Source organism: Nerophis lumbriciformis, linkage group LG29, assembly GCF_033978685.3.
Source record: "Nerophis lumbriciformis linkage group LG29, RoL_Nlum_v2.1, whole genome shotgun sequence".
Classification (NCBI taxonomy): domain Eukaryota; kingdom Metazoa; phylum Chordata; class Actinopteri; order Syngnathiformes; family Syngnathidae; genus Nerophis; species Nerophis lumbriciformis.
In genome coordinates this window covers 25959613-25981278 of record NC_084576.2, presented here as the reverse complement: position 1 = coordinate 25981278, position 21666 = coordinate 25959613, and the positions used below count along the sequence as shown (strand labels likewise).

Sequence of the window (21666 nt, the reverse complement as noted above, 5' to 3'; positions counted from 1 at the left end):
ATTCAGAGCTCATGTAGTCAGTGCTTAGCGTTTAGCAGGTAATCATCAGGCAGCGGACTCTCCCCAAATTATAATAAACACCTCCCAGTCAACTACTAGTAACATCACTATGAGCCCGTTGACCTTCTAGAAATATAAAAGGCAGCTCGGCTCACTCGCAGTCCTGGCTTGAGGTGAAGGCTGATTCGCTTTTAGTGTAACGTTAGCTCATTTTGCGGTGTGTGTGTTACGGACAGCAAAGCCCTGTCTGTCTGTTATTTCACTTTACCTTTTTCTGTGCTGTGCTGAAGCAGGACAATATGTTAAATGAAGAGTTTATGTCTCTGATAGTTGATATAATAATGTAAGTGCATCATTAAGCCTACATGAACTCCATGGTGTTCAGGGATGAATAGTCTCTCCTATTGCTATTGTACCATTTTTTCAGCTATAGTTACATTAATCATTAGTAATGGAGCAGCCTAGTTTTGAATGGCAGGGTCCCTGCTATCACATGTTGATAAAAATATAACATTTACATAATAAAAATCAACTACAGGCTTCCCAAATGCTGTAATAAATTAAGCATGATGAGTTGACTTGGGACTGTTTAATGTTGCACTTTTTACATGTAGAAGAAAAGTTTTGTCATTTTATTTAATCCGAGCAACAACTTGAGGCAGTTGAATGTTGATTAACTTGGGCAGAATTATTATAGTGTTCCCAATGTTAAAAGGATAAAGCTATTGTTTACAAACTTAGTAAATAAATAAACCAAAAATGTATATTTTGTTGTTTTCTTACTGTACCGAAAATGAACCGAACCGTGACCTCTAAACCGAGGTACGTACTGAACCGGAATTTTTGTGTACCGTTACACCCCTAGATCGTACCTTGCACTAGTTATTCATGAAAAGCACCACCTTTCACGATAGGAAAGGAACACTACGTCCTAACTGTTAACTTTTTTAAGATGTGGTAGAAAAACAGTGTGGGGGTGGATTGGGTGTAAAAGCTTACATTTTGTCTTGTCCAGCACCGACTCGAAGCGTCAATCTGGGGATGACAGGAGAAGGAGCAGCGACCGGAGCCTCCACCTTCACCTGTGGAACCACAGAGGACCGTAAAGTCTCCTACAAAAACACACAAATCCCCCGCCCAAATAACAAACCTTCTCCAATCGAATCCGCTCCTTCTCTCTCTCCTTTTCCTTCTCCCGCTTTTCCTTCTCCCTCTCCTTTTCTTTCCTCTTTTCCTCCTTCTCCCGCTCCTTCTCCTTGGCCTTCTCCCGCTCCTTGTCCTTCTCCTTGTCCTTCTTCTTCTTCTTCTCCTTCTTGTCTTTCTTCTTGTCCTTCTCCTTGCTCTTGGCATCCTTGCCGTCCTGAAGGATGGGCACCAGGGAGGGCATGCGCAGGCAGGAGGAGGGACTGAAGAGGGCCGAGACCTCCCCCAGGGCGACGGGGTCGAGGGCCGCTTGTTTCTGCCGCTCGTCCTTGCTCTTGTCCTTGCCCTTGTCTTTCTTCTCCTTGTCTCGCTTATTCTTGTCCTTGTCCTTCTTCTTGTCCTTGTGCTTCTCCTTCTCTTTCTTGGGGCCCTCCCCGTCTCTGGTCTTGATCTTGATGGAGCCCTCGGGCAGAGTGAAGTCCCGCTGACTGAAGTGCTCGTCGTCCTTCATGCCGAACTCCTTCCACAGAAGCTTGCTGTCCTTGGAAAAGTCCTTGTTCTTCTCCCGGTTCTTGTCCTTGTTCTTCTCTTTCCCCTTGCTCTTGTCCTTCTCCCGCTCTTTGTCTTTGGGCTTGTCTTTCTCCTTCTTCTTCAGTTTCGTCTTGAGCTCCTTCTTCAGCTTCTTCTTGACGTCCGCCGGCGACACAAACATGCTCTTCTCCTCCAACATCTTCAGCAGGGGTTCGGGCGTCGGAGGCGACGCCGATCCGGACGAGACGTATTCCTCGTGATTGGGCGGCTGGTGCACCTTTCGGATCACCTCGTCGATGGAGTCGTCCATGGTCCACTTTCCCTGGCCGGGGTGCAGCTGAAGCTGAAGCGGCGTCGACGTGTCTCTGGCGGATATTCCGGCGGATATGCCGGCGGATATGCCGGCGGATATGCCGGCGGATATGCCGGCGGATATGCCGGCGGAAATGCCGGCGGCCCCCGGTGGCGCTTTGGGCGTCGCCGCCTCCATAATAGTCAGTCTCCTCGGGCTGGAGAAGCCGTTGCTGTCCGAATCGGAGCCCGAAGAAAAGGCGAAAGGATCGGGCTCCCGTTCGGAGCACGCTCTGGCGATCACGGCGCTGATGGAATCTTCGATGGCCGCGTTGTCGGGCTCCAATTTGATGAAGGAGCCCTCGGCCAAGTCCTTGTCCTCCACGTTCTGACGCATGTGGATGTTTTCTTTCCCCATCCTCTCGCTCAGTACGGACAACGGCACCTTGTGCACGTTTTCCACCTTGACCGGAGGCGGAGGCGCTTTCCCCGGAACCATCTTGGGACTCCTGGGACTTTTCGGACTCTTCGTCCGGCCTGGAGATTTCTTCCTCTCCTTCGAATGTTTCGGAGAGTGGATGGGACTGCCGGCCCCCGGGGCGGCAATGACCCCCTTAGGGGACTTAGTCCTTTGTCTACCAGGCGATGAGACTTTAGGCTTTCTTCCAGGGGTGGCGAGGGCCTTCTGATCGGGGTATTTTGGAATCATAGGCTGAGGTCTGAAGGAGGGCATGGCTCCTGAGGGTGCTTCGGGTGACATGGGGTCAAGGCTATCGTGAGAGGGCAGTATGCCCGGAGGTACACGCTGAGAGTTGAGGGAGGTAAGGGGCTCCCTGGGCTCCACGCCCCATTCGGGGCTCAGGCCGGGGAGCATCCGTGGCCGTTTGGACGTCGGCATCATGCCCAAGTCTGCATCGGGGCTGTCCAGGGGCCTCTTCAGGGGGTAGTTCTCATCATTGACAGTCTCGTCGTCCTCGAACTCCTCCCCCTCCTCCTCCAGCGCCACCTGCATAGCTTCGGCAGAGGTGCCCATGTCGGGAAGGACTTCTTCCTCCTCCTCTTCTGGAAGACAAAAGGTGTGATTATGTAATTTCACCTAATTGGGTTAAAAAATATTTTTTTGCAAAACCAGTAATTATAATCCGCAAATAGGCCGTTGTTGATTGTCTGTGTTGTGTAGAACTCGGCAGAGTAACCGTGTAATACTCTTCCACATCAGTAGGTGGCAGCAGGTAGCTAATTGTTTTGTAGATGTAGTTTGTCGTGATCACAATATGCAGACAACAGCGGGAGGCAGTGTGCAGGTAAAAAGGTATCTAATGCGTTAAACCAAAAATAAACGAAAGGCAAGTGCCGCTAAGAAAAGGCATTGAAGCTTAGGAATGGCTATGCAAAACGAAGCTAAAATTGAATTGGCTGCAAAGTAAACAAAAACAGAATGCTGGACAACAGCAAAGACTTACAGCGTGCGGAGCAGCAGACGGCGTCCACAAAGTGCATCCGTACATGACATGACAATCAACAACAAACTAAAACACTACACACAGGAAAATGCCAAAAAAACTCCAAATAAGTCACAGCGTGATGTGACAGGTGGTGACAGTACACCTACTTTGAGACAAGAGCTATAGTGGCACATGCTTGGTTATGGTTTGAAGTCATATCCAACAATTGCGAGAACGACTTTTTACTGCCAATATCGGCTGCTGAGTTGAATTTTTTTATGTTTTCTGCTGGTGGTGTGCCTCGGGATTTTTTCTATGGAAAAAAATGTGCCTTGGCTCAGAAAAGGTTGAAAAACACTCGTCTAGAGATCGGCAGAGTAACCGTGTAATACTCTTCCACATCAGTAGGTGGCAGCAGGTAGCTAATTGCTTTGTCGTGATCACAATATGCAGACTACAGCGGGAGGCAGCGTGGAGGTAAAAAAGGTATCGAACGCTTAAACCAAAAATAAACAAAATGCAAGTGCCGCTAAGAAAAGGCATTGAAGCTTAGGGATGGCTATGCAAAACGAAGCTAAAACTGAACTAGCTGCATAGTAAACAAAAACAGAATGCTGGACGACAGCAAAGACTTACAGCGTGCGGAGCAGCAGACGGCGACCACAAAGCAATGATTGTCCCTGAGATCGGTAGGTTGTGGGTTCAAACCCCAGCCGAGTCATACCAAAGACTATAAAAATGGGACCCATTACCTCCCTGCTTGGCACTCAGCATCAAGGGTTGGAATTGGGGGTTAAATCACCAAAAATGATTCCCGGGCGCGGCCACCGCTGCTGCCCACTGCTCCCCTCACCTCCCAGGGGGGTGAACAAGGGTGATGGGTCAAATGCAGAGAATAATTTCGCCACACCTAGTGTGTATACATGTAACGACTGATTGATACATGGATAGTAGACGTTGGAATCTTTGGGCACTTCAAGATTCAGGAAGCTATGATTTGAATAAAAATCGATTATTGATGCATCTTTAATTTATGTATATTGATGCAGTTTTACATTTCTTAAGCGTTTATCACTTGCAACTTTTAAAAACAGTGCATTTGTAAGAAACAGTTCAATTAATTCCCATTGCATTTGTTAAATTACCCTATTTTCCGGACTATAAGGCGCACTTAAAATCCTTTTATTTCTCAAAACTCGACAGTTCGCCTAATGTCCAATAGTCTATTCCCACTATTGCTATGTTGCCTATTACCATTGTTGGTATATTCATTATTCCTACATTGTTGATACAAATGATTGTTACAGTGTAATAATTATTGTTGCCTGTGGTAATGCCACTATGATACAACATGTGTATTATAATCCTTGAACAAAGTAAGAGTGAAACTCATGTGAATAATCACTGAATGGAGAACTGGGGGTGGGATTAAATAAATTATCTTCTTCCCAACTCCCTTTCAGGCAAAACTGGACAATCATGCATTACCTTTTGCACTATATTAATTTATATTATGTGTTGTCAACTTTGTACTTTTTTATGTCATTGCCTGAAATAAATAAATAAATGAAAAAATTAAATAATTATGCTTTTGCTTACAGGCGACCTCGAAGCAATTTTATTTGGTACATGGCGTAATGGTAATTGTGACCAGTAGATGGCAATCAAACATAACAGATACGTGTAGACTGCACTATAATGGCAATATGACGCAAGTAAACAACACCAACATTTTATATGTTCCAACAAAAATATAGAAAATTACACATGGTGCTCAAAAATCTATCAAAATATTTTTTTGTACAACTTTGGTAAGCTATGAAGCCGCACCGCTTGATTGTCGGCGCATTGAACATTGGAGTATTATTATGGTGTGTGTATATAAGGTAAGACATATTATCTGCCGTTTTGTTTCGCAATATTATGCAAAAGCAACTTTTCTTACCTTCTGGTACCTGCTGATCTGTATTTGGGATCTGCATAAATCCTGAAAAATTGCGTGCATCCGCCTAAGTAGTCGATAAGGTTCTTTTTCTCTATCTTCTTGTTATAGGACATTCATCCTCCGCTGTTGCCATTTGTAATATAAAGTAGTGTAAAGTTCTTACTTATATCTGTCAGTAAACTCGCCATGAAAGCGCTAAAACCTACCGGTGTAGTGACTTTACATTATTCACCCAAGGAACTTTAGTTATTAGAGTTACGGTCGGACGTTTTTCACGGCACACATTTCCGGTGTTGTTGTTTCCGGATGAGGAGATGCTGCTCCGTTATTGATTGAAGTAAAGTCTGAATGTCATTAAAACAGTTAGCGCCATCTTTTGACACTTCTTCCACTCCCGTCCTTACACGCTACACCGCTACAACAAAGATGACGGGGAGAAGACGCTGCCGAAGGTGAGCCACGTAAATAAGACCCGCCCACAAAACGGCGCATCCGGAAGCGACTGTCAGAAAGCGGCTTGAAGATGATCTGTAAAACATCATCTATGCAACATTTTGACCAAAGAACCACCATTACATGTTATGTAGACCACAAGGAAGTCTTTTCCATTTAGAAAAAAAATAAAAATATGACTCCTTTAATGCGCCCTATAATCCGGTGCGCCTTATATATGAAAAAATATATATTTTTTTTTAAATAGACCATTCATCGGCAGTGCCCCCTATAGTCCGGTGCGCGTTGTATAGGAAAAAAGATTTAAAAAATAGACCATTCATCGGCAGTGCGCCTTACAGTCCGGTGCGCCTTATATATGAAAAAAGATTTAAAAATATACCATTCATCGGCAGTGTGCCTTATAGTCCGGTGCGCCTTATATATGAAAACAGATAAAAAATAGACCATTCATCGGCAGTGCGCCTTATAGTCCGGTTCGCGTTGTATAGGAAAAAAAGATTTAAAAAAATAGACCATTCATCGGCAGTGCGCCTTATATATGAAAAAAGATTAAAAAATATAACATTCATCGGCAGTGCGCCTTATAGTCCGGTGCGCCTTATATATGAAAACAGATTAAAAAAATAGACCATTCATCGGCAGTGCGCCTTATATATGAAAAACGATTTAAAAATATGCCATTCATCGGCAGTGCGCCTTATAGTCCGGTGCACCATATATATGAAAAAAGATTTTTAAAAATATACCATTCATCGGCAGTGCGCCTTATAGTCCGGTGCGCCTTATATATGAAAAGAGATTTAAAAAATATACCATTCATCGGCAGTGCGCCTTATAGTCCGGTGCGCCTTATATGTGAAAAAAGATTAGAAAAATATACCATTCATCGGCAGTGCGCCTTATAATCCGGTGCGCCCCATGGTCCATAAAATACGGTTGATACATAAGTCGCTCCTTCTCTTCCTATCGACTCAACACAACTCACCTTCTTGTAAGGAGACCAGGGGTGGCATGTAATCAGGAACATAGTCTTTCCTTTCGTCCGCGTCATGGGCGCCGGGCGGAGGAAACTGCAGGACATTGTTCTTGCTGACGGGAAAGGTTGGCAACTGATTGGGGAAGGCCACGGGTTCCAGATTGTTGACATAATCGTCCAGTTCGTTCAGACTCACTCCCAGCAGCCTGAAAGCCTGGCTCACATCCTCCAGGACTGGGTCTGTCCTCCCATCTGGGAAGAGAGTTTAAAACATACATAATACACGGAACGTACTATATATATATATATATAATACAGAGGGCACATGTTAATTTAAAGATGTGTCAATGTTGTCAGTAGGGAAACATGTAAACATGCTGTGCTCATATACTGCAGTGTTTTTCAACCACTGTGCCGCGGCACACTAGTGTACCGTGAGATATTGTCTGGTGTGATTATGTAATTTCACTTAATTGGGTTAAAAAATATTTTTTGCAAACCAGTAATTATAATCCGCAAATGGGCCGTTGTTGATTGTCTGTGTTGTGTAGGGCTCGGCAGAGTAACCGTGTAATACTCTTCCACATCAGTAGGTGGCAGCAGGTAGCTAATTGCTTTGTAGATGTCGGGAACATGGTTTGTCGTGATCACAATATGCAGACGACAGCGGGAGGCAGAGTGCAGGTAAAAAATGTATCTAACGCTTACACCAAAAATAAACAAAAGGCGAGTGCCGCTAAGAAAAGGCATTGAAGCTTAGGGATGGCTATGCAAAACGAAGCTAAAACTGAACTGTCCGCAAAGTAAACAAAAAGAGAATACTGGACGACAGCAAAGACTTACAGCGTGCGGAGCAGCAGACGACGACCACAAAGCGCATCCGTACATGACATGACAATCAACAACAAACTAAAACACTACACACAGGAAAACACCAAAAAACTCTAAATAAGTAAGGGCGTGATGTGACAGGTGGTGACAGTACACCTACTTTGAGACAAGAGCTATAGTGACGCATGCTTGGTTATGGTTTGAATTCATATCCAACAAAATTTGCGAGAACGACTTTTTACTGTCAATATTGGCTGCTGAATTTTATTTTTTAATGTTTTCTGCCTCAAGATTTTTTATATGGAAAAAAATGTGTTTTGGCTCAGAAAAGGTTGAAAAACACTGTTACACTGTCCCTTTTTTTTTTTTTTTACAGGTCAACTTCTGCTAGGCGCCACTAGTCTGCGAACAACAACGTGATCGTCTACTCAAGTAAAGACATCGGCAGAGTAACCGTGTAATACTCTTCCATATCGGTAGGTGGCAGCAGGTAGATAACTGCTTTGTGGATGTCGGGAACATGGTTTGTCGTGATCACAATATGCAGACGACAGCGGGAGGCAGAGTGCAGGTAAAAAATGTATCTAACGCTTAAACCAAAAATAAACAAAAGGCGAGTGTCGCTAAGAAAAGGCATTGAAGCTATGCAAAACGAAGCTAAAACTGAATTGTCTGCAAAGTAAACAAAAACAGAATGCTGGACGACAGCAAAGACTTACAGCGTGCGGAGCAGCAGACGGCGTCCACAAAGTGCATCCGTACATGACATGACAATCAACAACAAACTAAAACACCACACACAGGAAAACAGCAAAAAACTCCAAATAAGTCACGGCGTGATGTGACAGGTGGTGACAGTACACCTACTTTGAGACAAGAGCTATAGTGACACATGCTTGGTTATGGTTTGAATTCATATCCAACGAAATTTGCAAGAACGACTTTTTACTGTCAATATTGGCTGCTGAATTTTATTTTTTAATGTTTTCTGCCTCAAGATTTTTTATATGGAAAAAATGTGTTTTGGCTCAGAAAAGGTTGAAAAACACTGTTACACTGTCCTTTTTTTTTTTTACACGTCAACTTCCGCTAGGTCACTAGTCGGCGAACCACAATGTGATCGTCTACTCAAGTAAAGAGATCGGCAGAGTAACCGTGTAATACTCTTCCATATCGGTAGGTGGCAGCAGGTAGATAACTGCTTTGTGGATGTGGGGAACATGGTTTGTCGTGATCACAATATGCAGACGACAGCGGGAGGCAGAGTGCAGGTAAAAAATGTATCTAACGCTTAAACCAAAAATAAACAAAAGGCGAGTGCCGCTAAGAAAAGGCATTGAAGCTATGCAAAACAAAGCTAAAACTGAATTGTCCGCAAAGTAAACAAAAACAGAATGCTGGACGACAGCAAAGACTGACAGCGTGTGGAGCAGCAGACAGCGTCCACAAAGCACATCAGTACATGACATGACAATCAACAAAAAAACTAAAACACTACACACAGGAAAACACCAAAAAACTCAAAATAAGTCACGGCGTGATGTGACAGGTCGTGACAGTACACCTACTTTGAGACAAGAGCTATAGTGATGCATGCTTGGTTATGGTTTGAATTCATATCCAACAAAATTTGCGAGAACGACTTTTTACTGTCAATATTGGCTGCTGAATTTTATTTTTTAATGTTTTCTGCTTTAAGATTTTTTATATGGAAAAAAATGTGTTTAGGCTCAGAAAAGGTTGAAAGGTTGTTTTTTTTACACGTCAACTTCCGCTAGGCGCCACTAGTCCGCGAACAACAACGTGATCGTCTACTCAAGTAAAGAGATCGGCAGAGTAACCGTGTATAACTCTTCCATATCAGTAGGTGGCAGCAGGTAGATAACTGCTTTGTGGATGTCGGGAACATGGTTTGTCGTGATCACAATATGCAGACGACAGCGGGAGGCAGCGTGCAGGTAAAAAAGTTATTTAACGCTTAAACCAAAAATAAACAAAATGCGAGTGCCGCTACGAAAAAGGCATTGAAGCTTAGGGATGGCTATGCAAAACGAAGCTAAAACAGAATACTGGACGACAGCAAAGACTTACAGCGTGTGGAGCAGCGGACGGCGTCCACAAAGCGCATCCGTGACAATCAACAACAAACTAAAACACCACACAGAGGAAAACACCAAAAAAACTCCAAATAAATCAGGGCGTGATGTGACAGGTTGTGACAGTACACCTACCTTGAGACAAGAGCTATAGTGATGCATGCTTGGTTATGGTTTGAAGTCATATCCAACAATTGCGAGAACAACTTTTTACTGTCAATATTGGCTGCTGAGTTTTGATTTTTAATGTTTTCCGCTGGTGGTGTACCTTGAGATTTTTTCTATGGAAAAAAATGTGCCTTGGCTCAGAAAAGGTTGAAAAACACTGGTCTAAAGATCGGCAGAGTAATTATGAAATACTCTTCCACATCAGTAGGTGGCAGCAGGTAGCTAATTGCTTTGTCGTGGTCACAATATGCAGACGACAGCGTGCAGGTAAAAAAGTTATCTAATACTTAAACCAGAAATAAACAAAAGGCGAGTTCCGCTAAGAAAAGGCACTGAAGCTTAGGGATGGCTTTGCAAAACGAAGCTAAAACTGAATTGTCCGCAAAGTACACAAAAAGAGAATGCTGGACGACAGCAAAGACTTACAGCGTGCGGAGTAGCGGACGGCGTCCACAAAGCGCATCCGTACATGACATGACAATCAACAACAAACTAAAACACTACACACAGGAAAACACCAAAAAACACCAAATAAGTCAGGGCGTGATGTGACAGGTGGTGACAGTACACTTACTTTGAGACAAGAGCTATAGTGACGCATGCTTGGTTATGGTTTGAATTCATATCCAACAAAATTTGCGAGAACGACTTTTTACTGTCAATATTGGCTGCTGAATTTTATTTTTTAATGTTTTCTGCCTCGAGATTTTTTATATGGAAAAAAATGTGTTTTGGCTCAGAAAAGGTTGAAAAACACTGTTACACTGTCCTTTTTTTTTTCTTTTTTTTTTTTTACACGTCAACTTCTGCTAGTCGCCACTAGTCCGCGAACAACAACGTGATCGTCTACTCAAGTAAAGAGATCGGCAGAGTAACAGTGCAATACTCTTCCACATCAGTAGGTGGCAGCAGGTAGCTAATTGCTTTGTAGATGTCGGGAACATGGTTTGTCGTGATCACAATATGCAGACGACAGCGGGAGGCAGAGTGAAGGTAAAAAATGTATCTAACGCTTACACCAAAAATAAACAAAAGGCGAGTGCCGCTAAGAAAAGGCATTGAAGCTTAGTGATGACTATGCAAAACTAAGCTAAAACAGAATTGTCCACAAAGTAAACAAAAACAGAATGCTGGACAACAGCAAAGACTTACAGCGTGCGGAGCAGCAGACGGCGTCCACAAAGCGCATCCGTACATGACATGAAAATCAACAACAAACAAAAACACTACACACAGGAAAACACCAAAAAACTCCAAATAAGTCAGGGCCTGATGTGACAGGTGGTGACAGTACACCTACTTTGAGACAAAAGCTATAGTGACACATGCTTTGTTATGGTTTGAATTCATATCCAACAAAATTTGCGAGAACGACTTTTTACTGTCAATATTGGCTGCTGAATTTTATTTTTTAATGTTTTCTGCCTCGAGATTTTTTATATGGAAAAAAATGTGTTTTGGCTCAGAAAAGGTTGAAAAACACTGTTACACTGTCCTTTTTTTTTTTTTACACGTCAACTTCCGCTAGGCGCCACTAGTCCGCGAACAACAACGTGATCGTCTACTCAAGTAAAGACATCGGCAGAGTAACCGTGTAATACTCTTCCATATCGGTAGGTGGCAGCAGGTAGATAACTGCTTTGTGGATGTCGGGAACATGGTTTGTCGTGATCACAATATGCAGACGACAGCGGGAGGCAGAGTGCAGGTAAAAAATGTATCTAACGCTTACACCAAAAATAAACAAAAGGCGAGTGCCGCTAAGAAAAGGCATTGAAGCTTAGGGATGGCTATGCAAAACGAAGCTAAAACAGAATACTGGACGACAGCAAAGACTTACAGCGTGTGGAGCAGCGAACGGCGTCCACAAAGCGCATCCGTACATGACATGACAATCAACAACAAACTAAAACACTACACACAGGAAAAAACCAAAAAAACTCCAAATAAATCAGGGCGTGATATGACAGGTCGTGACAGTACACCTACTTTGAGACAAGAGCTATAGTGATGCATGCTTGGTTATGGTTTGAAGTCATATCCAACAATTGTGAGAACAACTTTTTACTGTCAATATTGGCTGCTGAGTTTTGATTTTTAATGTTTTCCGCTGGTGGTTTTTTCTATGGAAAAAAATGTGCCTTGGCTCAGAAAAGGTTGATAAACACTGGTCTAGAGATCGGCAGAGTAACCGTGAAATACTCTTCCACATCAGTAGGTGGCAGCAGGTAGCTAATTGCTTTGTCGTGATCACAATATGCAGACGACAGCGGTAAAAATGTATCTAATGCTTGAACCAAAAATAAACAAAAGGCGAGTGCCACTAAGAAAAGGCAGTGAAGCTGACGGATGGCTTTGCAAAACGAAGCTAAAACTGAACTGTCCGCAAAGTAAACAAAAACAGAATCCTGGACGACAGCAAAGACTTACAGCGTGCGGAGCAGCGGACGGCGTCCACAAAGCGCATCCGTACATGACATGACAATCAACAACAAACTAAAACACTACACACAGGAAAACACCAAAAAAACCTCCAAATAAGTCACGGCGTGATGTGACAGGTGGTGACAGTACACCTACTTTGAGACAAGATCTATAGTGACGCATGCTTGGTTATGGTTTGAATTCATATCCAACAAAATTTGCGAGAACGACTTTTTACTGTCAATAAAATATTTTATTTTTTAATGTTTTCTGCCTCAAGATTTTTTATATGGAAAAAAATGTGTTTTGGCTCAGAAAAGGTTGAAAAACACTTGTCATACTGTACTTTTTTTGGTCAACTTCCGCTAGGCGCCACTAGTCCGCGAACAACAACGTGATCGTCTACTCAAGTAAAGAGATCGGCAGAGCAACCGTGTAATACTCTTCCATATCAGTAGGTGGCAGCAGGTAGATAACTGCTTTGTGGATGTCGGGAACATGGTTTGTCGTGATCACAATATGCAGATGACAGCGGGAGGCAGAATGCAGGTAAAAAATGCATCTAACGCTTACACCAAAAATAAACAAAAGGCGAGTGCCGCTAAGAAAAGGCATTGAAGCTATGTAAAACGAAGCTAAAACTGAATTGTCCGCAAAGTAAACAAAAACAGAATGCTGGACGACAGCAAAGACTTGCAGCAGACGGCGTCCACAAAGCGCATCCGTACATGACATGACAATCAACAACAAACTAAAACACTACACACAGGAAAACACCAAAAAACTCAAAATAAGTAAAGGCGTGATGTGACAGGTGGTGACAGTACACCTACTTTGAGACAAGAGCTATAGTGATGCATGCTTGGTTATGGTTTGAATTCATATCCAACGAAATTTGCGAGAACGACTTTTTACTGTCAATATTGGCTGCTGAATTTTATTTTTTAATGTTTTCTGCCTAGAGATTTTTTCTATGGAAAAAAATGTGCCTTGGCTCAGAAAAGGTTGTAAAACACTGTCATACTGTACTTTTTTTCGTCAACTTCCGCTAGGCGGCACTAGTCCGCGAACAACAACGTGATCGTCTACTCAAGTAAAGAGACCGGCAGAGTAACCGTGTAATACTCTCCCATATGAGTAGGTGGCAGCAGGTAGCCAATTGCTTTATAGATGTCGGGAACACGGTTTGTCGTGATCACAATATGCAGGTAAAAAATTTATCTAACGCTTAAACCAAAAATAAACAAAAGGCAAGTGCCGCTAAGAAAAGGCATTGAAGCTATGCAAAACGAAGCTAAAACTGAATTGTCCGCAAAGTAAACAAAAACAGAATGCTGGACGACAGCAAAGACTTACAGGGTGTGGAGCAGCAGACAGCGTCCACAAAGCACATCAGTACATGACATGACAATCAACAACAAACTAAAACACTACACACAGGAAAACACCAAAAAACTCCAAATAAGTCACGGCGTGATGTGACAGGTGGTGACAGTACACCTACTTTGAGACAAGAGCTATAGTGACGCATGCTTGGTTATGGTTTGAATTCATATCCAACAAAATTTGCGAGAACGACTTTTTACTGTCAATATTGGCTGCTGAATTTTATTTTTTAATGTTTTCTGACTCAAGATTTTTTATATGGAAAAAAATGTGTTTTGGCTCAGAAAAAGTTGAAAAACACTGTTACACTGTCCTTTTTTTTTTTTACACGTCAACTTCCGCTAGGCGCCTAGCAGCCACTAGTCCGCGAACAACGTGATCGTCTACTCAAGTAAAGAGATCGGCAGAGTAACCGTGTAATACTGTTCCATATCAGTAGGTGGCAGCAGGTAGATAACTGCTTTGTGGATGTCGGGAACATGGTTTGTCGTGATCACAATATGCAGACGACAGCGGGAGGCAGAGTGCAGGTAAAAAATGTATCTAACGCTTACACCAAAAATAAACAAAAGGCGAGTGCCGCTAAGAAAAGGCATTGAAGCGATGCAAAACGAAGCTAAAACTGAATTGTCCGCAAAGTAAACAAAAACAGAATGCTGGACAACAGCAAAGACTTACAGCGTGTGGAGCAGCAGACAGCATCCACAAAGCACATCAGTACATGACATGACAATCAACAACAAACTATAACACTACACACAGGAAAACCACCAAAAAACTCCAAATAAGTTACGGCGTGATGTGACAGGTCGTGACAGTACACCTACTTTGAGACAAGAGCTATAGTGATGCATGTTTGGTTATGGTTTGAAGTCATATCCAACAATTGCGAGAACAACTTTTTACTGTCAATATTGGCTGCTGAATTTTATTTTTTAATGTTTTCTGCCTAGAGATTTTTTCTATGGAAAAAAATGTGCCTTGGCTCAGAAAAGGTTGAAAAACACTGTCATACTGTACTTTTTTTCGTCAACTTCCGCTAGGCGGCACTACTCCGCGAACAACAACGTGATCGTCTACTCAAGTAAAGAGACTGGCAGAGTAACCGTGTAATACTCTCCCATAACAGTAGGTGGCAGCAGGTAGCCAATTGCTTTATAGATGTCGGGAACACGGTTTGTCGTGATTACAATATGCAGGTAAAAAATGTATCTAACGCTTAAACCAAAAATAAACAAAAGGCAAGTGCCGCTAAGAAAAGGCATTGAAGCTATGCAAAACAAAGCTAAAACTGAATTGTCCGCAAAGTAAACAAAAACAGAATGCTGGACGACAGCAAAGACTTACAGCGTGTGGAGCAGCAGACAGCGTCCACAAAGCACATCAGTACATGACATGACAATCAACAACAAACTAAAACACTACACACAGGAAAACACCAAAAAACTCCAAATAAGTCACGGCGTGATGTGACAGGTCGTGACAGTACACCTACTTTGAGACAAGAGCTATAGTGACGCATGCTTGGTTATTGTTTGAAGTCATATCCAACAATTGCGACTTTTTACTGTCAATATCGGCTACTGAGTTTCATTTTTTTAATGTTTTCTGCTAGTGGTGTGCTTCAAGATGGAAAAAAAATGTGCCGTGGCTCAGAAAATGTTGAAAAACACTTGTCATACTGTACTTTTTTTGGTCAACTTCCGCTAGGCGGCACTAGTCCGCGAACAACAACGTGATCGTCTACTCAAGTAAAGAGACCGGCAGAGTAACCGTGTAATACTCTCCCATATGAGTAGGTGGCAGCAGGTAGCCAATTGCTTTATAGATGTCGGGAACACGGTTTGTCGTGATCACAATATGCAGGTAAAAAATGTATCTAACGCTTACACCAAAAATAAACAAAAGGCGAGTGCCGCTAAGAAAAGGCATTGAAGCTATGCAAAACGAAGCTAAAACTGAATTGTCCGCAAAGTAAACAAAAACAGAATGCTGGACGACAGCAAAGACTTACAGTGTGTGGAGCAGCAGACAGCGTCCACAAAGCGCATCCATACATGACATGACAATCAACAACAAACTAAAACACTACACACAGGAAAACACCAAAAAAAAACTCCAAATAAGTCAGGGCGTGATGTGACAGGTCGTGACAGTACACCTACTTTGAGACAAGAGCTATAGTGACGCATGCTTGGTTATGGTTTGAATTCATATCCAACAAAATTTGCGAGAACGACTTTTTACTGTCAATATTGGCTGCTGAATTTTATTTTTTAATGTTTTCTGCCTCAAGATTTTTTATATGGAAAAAAATGTGTTTAGGCTCAGAAAATGTTGAAAAACACTTGTCATACTGTACTTTTTTTGGTCAACTTCCACTAGGCGGCACTAGTCCGCGAACAACAACGTGATCGTCTACTCAAGTAAACGAGCAAAAAAACATGTAATCGGGGAATATTTGAGATGCACTTACAGAGCTCAGAGTATCGATGACACACTCTGCCCATCTGCTGAATGTACCGATGCAGCACATCGGACAGCAGATCGCACGCAGTGAGTTGAACCGCATCCCAGCCGAGAGCCTGGCAGATCTGCGCCACCGAAACACGCAGCAGCGAGCGGGCATAGCTCTCGCACATCTCGCTGACTTGTTCGCGGGACTTAAATCCCGGTCAATCCCGCCTCCAAATGACGCCCGAGGTCTTCATGTTTCGCCAGACCCCCGGTGGGGCGCGAAGAAACCCCGCTGGAGCGGTCAACTTTGCTCGGCTACTTCAGTATGTGCCTTGGCGCTTTTGCCAGAGTCGCCATCTTGATTTCATTCGATAGACCCATCCCCGAAATGCGGACTGCGCATGCGCACAGGCCCGCGTCGACCCCTGCGCAGCGCCTGCTGGTTTTGAGTCGGTCGGTGTCATGCCGCGTTCCAGGACAACTGGGAAGACAGACATTTCATAGTGAAACGTTCCTTAAATGCACGGAAGAAATATTCCATTAAAACTACACAATAAAAGTGTAGAATTGTCTCTATAAACGAATACTATCTTATCGTGGTCGTCCTCGTGTTTTTGTACATGTCCGACATATGTGTTGCTCTCTAAACAAAATAATGATAACAATAAACAAAAAAAATAATTTCCCGAGACTTCAATGTAACGAAGGCATCCATCTTGGTTTTCAACTGGTTGTGACGAGTTCATTCCCGAGGCAACCTGAACGCAGCATACAAATCACGTGCTATACAAACGGCCACCAAACACCCCCCAGTCTACGAACCTGTTTTCGTATTAATGGCGACGGCAACGACAAAGACGACGCGCCAAGTGATAACAAAAATATTCACATCTGTTGCCCTGAGATGAGAAGAAACCGCCAACTTTATCTGTATTGCAACACAAATCAGTTTGCGTCCATTTTTCGCTTCTCCCCCGCCAAGTGACGTGATAGGCTGACGTCATCGAGTTAAGTGAAACCGGAAGTACCGCTGAACATTTGTATATATTTTAATTTGCACACACAAACTACAACAAACATGCTCAATTAGAACAATTGTGTGTGAACGGTTGAGATACTCTTTAGGTATTGTAAAGCCACCTCCAATGAAGGCGGGAGGGGACATCTTGGAGCTTCCGGTCTCAAGCGTTGTCGCTGCCAAATTAAAATAATAAATTATACATTCTTTTTTTTACAATGTAATTTATAGTATTATAATGATTGTATTATGACTAAACAGAAACACAACATTGAAACAACATGCTTTTTGACAACGTTTAATCAATGTTGGGTTCGGACGTTGATTTGACCATTGCATTTTGGCATACTTGCCAACCTTGAGACCTCCGATTTCGGGAGGTGGGGGTGGGGTGGGGGGGGGGGGGGCGTGGTTGGGGGCGTGGCTAATAGGGGAAGAATATATTTACAGCTAGAATTCACCTAGTCAAGTATTTCATATATATATATATATATATATGAAATATTTGAGTAAGTAAGTCAAGTATTTCATATATATATATATATATATATATATGTATATATATATATATATGTGTATATATATATATATATATATATATATATATATATATATATATATATATATATATATATATATGTATATATATATATAAATAAAATAAATACTTGACTTTCAGTGAATTCTAGCTATATATATATATATATATATATATATATATATATATATATATATTTATATTTTATTACACACACATAACACTCATCTACTCATTGTTGAGTTAAGGGTTGAACTGTCCATCCTTGTTCTATTCTCTGTCACTATTTTTCTAACCATGCTGAACACCCTCTCTGATGATGCATTCTGCTTCGTCTCCTTGTTGTGTGCGCAGTTGTGCACTGCACTCTCTAAAATAACTAGATGTTATTGTCAAATATGCATGTACAGTAGATGGCAGTATTGTCCTGTTTAAGAGTGTCACAACATTACTGTTTACGGCAGACAAACTGCTTTATGGTAGACAAAAACGTGACTGCTGTTGTTGTGTGTTGTTGCCGCGCTGGGAGGACGTTAATGAAACTGCCTAACAATAAACCCACATAAGAAACCAAGAACTCGCCCTCCATCATTCTACAGTTATAACGGGATTGGGCAGGCACGCTGTTTATATTGTGGGAAAGCGGACGTGAATACAAGCTGTCCTCACTCAGGTCCGCATGGAGCTGGAAGGGGCGTGGCCTCCAGCCCCGCCGGAATTTCGGGAGATTTTCGGGAGAAAATTTGTCCTGGGGGGTTTTCGGGAGAGGCGCTGAATTTCGGGAGTCTCCCGGAAAATCCGGAAGGGTTGGCAAGTATCCATTTTGGTAATTTCCTAACCAATATTCTACAACACAAATACAACATTGAAACAACATGCTTTTTGACGACATTTAATCAATGTTGAGTTCTGACGTTGATTTGACCATTGAATTCCGGTCATTTCCCAACCAATATTATAAAACACAAATACAACATTGAAACAACATGCCTTTGGACGGTGTTTAATCAATGTTGGGTTCGGACGTTGAATTGACCATTGAATTTTGGTAATTTCCTAACCGATATTTTACAACATAAATATAACGTTGAAACAACAACCTTTTTGATTACTTTTAATCAATGTTGAGTTCTGACGTTGATTTGACCATTGAATGTTGGTCCTTTCCTAACCAATATTATAAAACACAAATACAACATTGAAACAACATGCCTTTGGACGGCGTTTAATCAATGTTGGGTTCGGACGTTGAATTGACCATTGAATTTGGGTCATTTCCCAACCAATATTTTACAACACAAATACAACATTGAAACAACATGCATTTTGACGACGTTTAATCAATGTGGAATTTTGAGGTTGATTTGACCATTGAATTTTGGTCATTTCCCAACCAATATTCTACAACACAAATACAACATTGAAACAACGTGCTTTTTGACGACGTTTAATCAATGTTGAGTTCTGACATTGATTTGAACATTGAATTTTGGTAATTTCCTAACCAATATTTTACAACACAAATATAACATTGAAACAACATGCTTTTTGACAACATTTAATCAATGTTGGGTTCTGAGGTTGATTTGACCATTGAATTTTGGTCATTTACCAACCCAATATTTTACAATACAAATACAACATGCTTTTTGACGACCTTTAATCAAGGCCAGGTTGTGATGTTGATTTGACCATTGAAATGTGGTCATTTCCTAACCAATATTCTACAACACAAATATAATATGCTTTTTGACTACGTTTAATTGATGTTGGGTTCTGACGTTGATTTGACCATTGAAATTTGGTCATTTCCTAACCAATATTCTACAACACAAATACAACATTGAAACATTGTGCTACTCAAACATACCGTTGAAACAACATGTATTTTGACGACGTTTAATCAATGTTGGGTTCTGACGTTGATTTGACCATTGAAATTGGGTCATTTCCTAACCAATATTCTACAACAAAAATACAACGTTGAAACAACATGCTTTTTGACAACGATTAATCAATGTCAGGTTCTGACATTGATTTGACCTTTGAATTTGGGTCATTTCCTGACCAATATTTTACAACACAAATACAACATTGAAACAACATGCTTTCTGACAATGTTAAATCAATGTTGGGTTCTGACGTTGATTTGACCATTAAAATTAGGTAATTTCCTAACCAATATTCTACAACACAAATATAACATGCTTTTTGACTACGTTTAATTGATGTTGGGTTCTGACGTAGATTTGACTGTTGAATTTTGGTCATTTCCTAACCAATATTCTACAACACAAATACAACATTGAAACATTGTGCTACTCAAACATACCGTTGAAAAAACATATATTTTGACGACGTTTAATCAATGTTGGGTTCTGACATTGATTTGACCATTGAAATTTGGTCATTTCCTAACCAATATTCTACAACACAAATACAACGTTGAAACAACATGCTTTTTGACAACGTTTATTCAATGTTGGGTTCTGAGGTTGATTTGACCATTGAGTTTTGGTCCTTTCCCAACCAAAGTTTTACAACACAAATGTAACATTAAAACAACATGCTTTTTGACGACGTTTAATCAATGTTGAGTTGTGATGTTGATTTGACCATTGAATTTTGGTCATTTCCTTACCAATATTTTGCAACACAAATACAACATTGAAACAACATGCTTTTTGATGACGTTTAATCAATGTTGGGTTCTGACGTTGATTTGACCATTGAATTTTGGTCATTTCCCAACCAATATTTTACAACACAAATATTACATGATTTTTGACGACATTTAATCAATGTGGAATTTTGAGGTTGATTTGACCATTGAATTTGGGTAATTTCCTAACCAATATTCTACAACACAAATACAACATTGAAACAACATGATTTTGACGACGTTTATTCAATGTTGGGTTCTGACGTTGATTTGACCAGTGAATTTTGGTCCTTTCCCAACCAAAATTTTACAACACAAATACAACATTGAAACAACATGCTTTTTGACGACGTTTAATCAATGTGGAATTTTGAGGTTGATTTGACCATTGAATTTTGGTCATTTCCTAACCAATATTCTACAACACAAATACAACGTTGAAACAACATGCTTTTTGACGACGTTTACTCTATGTTGGGTTCTGACGTTGATTTAACCATTGAATTTTGGTCATTTCCCAACCAATATTTTACAACACAAATATAACATGATTTTTGACGACGTTTAATCAATGTGGAATTTTGAGGTTGATTTGACCATTGAATTTTGGTCATATCCTAACCAATATTCTACAACACAAATACAACATTGAAACAACATGCTTTTTGACGACGTTTATTCAATGTTGGGTTCTGACGTTGATTTGACCATTGAGTTTTGGTCCTTTCCCAACCAAAGTTTTACAACACAAATGTAACATTAAAACAACATGCTTTTTGACGACGTTTAATCAATGTTGAGTTGTGATGTTGATTTGACCATTGAATTTTGGTCATTTACCAACCCAATATTTTGCAACACAAATACAACATTGAAACAACATGCTTTTTGATGACGTTTAATCAATGTTGGGTTCTGACGTTGATTTGACCATTGAATTTTGGTCATTTCCCAACCAATATTTTACAACACAAATATTACATGATTTTTGACGACATTTAATCAATGTGGAATTTTGAGGTTGATTTGACCATTGAATTTGGGTAATTTCCTAACCAATATTCTACAACACAAATACAACATTGAAACAACATGATTTTGACGACGTTTATTCAATGTTGGGTTCTGACGTTGATTTGACCAGTGAATTTTGGTCCTTTCCCAACCAAAATTTTACAACACAAATACAACATTGAAACAACATGCTTTTTGACAACGTTTAATCAATGTAGGGTTCTGACGTTGATTTGACCATTTAAATTTGGTCATTTCCCAACCAATATTTTACAACACAAATAC

The 21666-nt window shown here is 41.1% G+C and overlaps 1 protein-coding gene across 1 annotated transcript in view; it reads right to left on the bottom strand.

The window, feature by feature from the left end:
* Positions 1-16854, bottom strand: part of taf3 (TAF3 RNA polymerase II, TATA box binding protein (TBP)-associated facto) — a 29387-nt gene extending 12533 nt beyond the window's left edge. The window contains exons 1-4 of the mRNA XM_061924625.2: positions 16169-16854; positions 6797-7039; positions 1151-3027; positions 1000-1082 (exon numbers count right to left, since the gene is read on the bottom strand). Of these exons, the coding sequence (XP_061780609.1) occupies positions 1000-1082; positions 1151-3027; positions 6797-7039; positions 16169-16334 (2369 nt within the window). The 5' untranslated portion in view covers positions 16335-16854. The remainder of the gene's footprint in view (positions 1-999; positions 1083-1150; positions 3028-6796; positions 7040-16168) is intronic.
* Between the last annotated feature and the right edge of the window lie 4812 nt (positions 16855-21666).